At 16.5% G+C, this 3,351-nt stretch overlaps 1 protein-coding gene across 1 annotated transcript; it reads right to left on the bottom strand.

Moving 5' to 3' along the window:
* Positions 1-423: 423 nt before the first annotated feature.
* LOC125290246 (structural maintenance of chromosomes protein 4-like) lies at positions 424-975 on the bottom strand. Its single transcript, XM_048237144.1, is given in 1 exon segment — positions 424-975. A coding segment is annotated over 1 exon segment (552 nt).
* Positions 976-3,351: the final 2,376 nt, after the last annotated feature.

The following is a 3,351-nucleotide window of genomic DNA, read 5'->3' as shown; positions in this document are numbered from 1 at the left end:
ATAATTCATTTTTATTTTTTATATAATTCTTTGTTTCATTATTTTTAATTTTTAATTCTTCCTATATAGCTACATCTCTATCTTCTAAAGATTTTAACTATAATTTTATTTCATTCTATTCTTTAAATAATATACTCTATTCAGATTCATCTTTTAATAATTTTTCTTTAATTTCATTTTTATTCTATTTCTATAATTCTATATCACTTTCTATATTTTCTATTTCTTTCTATAAATTTTCTAATTTTTTCTTAATTTCATTATTATTTTCTAACAAAATATTTTTTTTATTCTATTGTGATAATATTTTTAGTGAATGAAAATCTAATATATTAAATATATATTCTTTAGATTTTAAATATTCTGGTTTTAAATTATTAAGTTTATTTTCAAAATAATTAACTTTGTTATATTTTTCTATTTTTATTTCCTATAATTCTTGTATATTATTTTTATATTTTCTATATCTTCAACATATTTATTAGTTCCGATTATATCTTCTATATATTCTAATAGTCCATCATCTTTTTTACCTTTAGAATTCATTAATGCTATTTGATCTACTTCTCCCTATAAAATAATAAATCTATTATGAGAAATATCAAGTCCATAATTTAATAATCTATTCTATAATTCTTTCTATGTTATAACTTTATTATTAAAATAGTATTTAGATATATTGTTATTGTTTATAGATCTTGATATAGAAAACGAATCCATATTATTTGTAATATATATAGTTATTCTTGCTTCATTTATATCTTTATCTATATCACATATCAAATCTTTTAATTTATTTAATCTTATCTATTTACTTTTTTTTCCAAATAAAAATAATAAAGCATCTAATATATTTGATTTACCAGATCCATTAGGCCCCACAATACAATTAAAATCCTCATGAAAATTATCTATTATAACATTGTTTTTATATGATTTAAAATTTTGTAATTCGATTTTTGTAATTTTAATCATAGTTTCTTTTTTATCATTTATCATTAAATTAAATTTATAAAAATATAAAAAAATGTTAGAAAAAGATTATTAGTTAATAATAGAAAAAGAAGGTGATAATATAGAAATACCAGAAAGAGCATCTGTTTTTTTAGTATATGAAGGTAAAAATTTAAAAACAAGTGAGATAATAGATACAAATGGTGATACATATTATAAATATAAGAAAAATAATCATTATATAGAAATAATACCAGAAATAAAAGAAGAAATACAAAAAATGACCAAAAATCAAATAATTTTTATAAAATTTTTAAATGGATATAATAAAAAAAATAAAGTAGATGAAACATATCCACAAGTATTAAATATACCTGAAAATATGGAGCCATTTGAATATAAAATAGAATTAAAAGATTGAACAACTTTTTAGGATTTAGAAAATGAATCTGATATAGAAATAGATATAGTTAATGAAGTAGATACACATGAAACTCCTAAAAAATTTTCAAATTTAAAAATTAAAATAAATGAAAAGGAATATGAATATATGTTAGAAAAAAATAAAATTTTAACTAATAAAATAGTTAAGTGTATTAAAAAAATGAAAAAATCATAGATATTAATAATGAGAAACAAAAAAAAAAAAAAAGAAACAAAATTAGAATTATTAGATTTTGCTAATGAAAAAGGTACTTGGGATGTTAATGATGATGAAAGAGAGATAATATGTAAAAAATATAAAAAGTTAGGAGATGAAAATTATAAAAATAATGAAATAAAAAATGCTATATCAAAATATAAATTTATATTGAAATATTTAGAAAGAATAAAAGATGATAAACAAAATACATTATATTAGTTATATATTAATATTTTATTCAATATAGGAATATTTTATTCAATATAGGAAAAATATTAGTTAAGTATAGTAAATTTTAAAAGTGTAATAGAAAAATAGGATAAACATATTAAAGCATATTATAATATAATAAAAAATCTTATAAAATTAAATTAGTTAGAAGAAGCACAATTATATTTTAATAAATTAGAAATATTATCAACTGAAGAAGAAATTAAAAGATTAGGATAGTATTTAAAAATAAAATAGAAAGAATTTGATCAAAAAGAATAGAAAAAATATTAGAACATATTTAAAGAATTGAAATTTTAAGTAATTATTTGAGATTTTAAATACTAATTTGGGTTAATTATAAATTATGAAAGATTCAAATGAACAAAAAAATAAAATAGAAGAAAGAAAGAAATCACTTTATGCAAGACTGTCAATGAGATCTACAAGTCCTCTTACTATTCCAAAATCTCCAATATTACAAACAAAAATAAGAGCAGAAATAAGAAAAAATAAAATTAAAAAAAAATAAAAATGAATTATTTCATAAATATGAATATAAAATGATTTTATTCTTCATATTTATCTTCATTAACTAATTTTATATATTTATCGATAATCTATTTTATAATTTCTCTATTTTTATTATAATCTTCATTATTTCATAAATATATTAGACTTTTACCTATTCCACCTATAAAATAATCAAAATCATCAATTTTTTTATTCTATATTAATTCTATATATTCATTTTCACAATTTACTAACTAATCACTTGTTACAGGTAATTGTAATAATATTCTATATATTTCCTCTCTTATTTTAGAATTAGGTAATGTATTATCAGGTAATAAAGATAATCATTCCGATAATCTTAATAAAAAATTATTTTCTAATAAAATTTCTTGATATTTTATCTAATTTGATACATCTATAATTTCAGGTAATAAATTCAATTTTTCTAACCCAGATTTATTATTTATAATATTTTTTCTATCATTAATAAATGAAATATGCATTTTTTGCATTAAATTTTCTATATATTCCTGATTTTCTTTCTAAGCTTGTAATTGGGTTTTGATTTGATTTTCCCTTATTTTTGTCATATTAAATTATAAACACAAATTATAATATGGATAATGATATTGAAGAATCTGTAGATACAATAATAATAAAAAATACTGAAAATATCAATAAATTTAGCTTAGATCAATTGAAAAATAAAATTAAAAATTTATATTTCTGTTTTTATTTTATATTTTATATATCATTTTTCTTTATTTTTTTAATCTTACTTTTTTATAGCTATTTTTTATATAAAGAAAAAGAGTCTAATAAATTATTAAATATTAAAGTTAAAAAATATAAATATTTGTTAAAAGAAATAATAGACGATGTTAATATTAAATCTGATGAAATAGAAATAAAATCAAAATATATAGAAAAAATTTTATAGAAATATTATTCACAAAAATTAAATTCAAAAGCACTTTAAATTTAATTAATATGATTTATTTATTAGAATTAATTAATTATATCTTATT

The sequence above is a fragment of the Alosa alosa genome, unplaced genomic scaffold (assembly GCF_017589495.1).
Source record: "Alosa alosa isolate M-15738 ecotype Scorff River unplaced genomic scaffold, AALO_Geno_1.1 AALO_1.0_unplaced_3, whole genome shotgun sequence".
NCBI classification, from domain to species: Eukaryota; Metazoa; Chordata; class Actinopteri; order Clupeiformes; family Clupeidae; genus Alosa; species Alosa alosa.
Note: the sequence above shows the minus strand (reverse complement) of the source record. Positions and strands in the feature narration are given on the sequence as shown.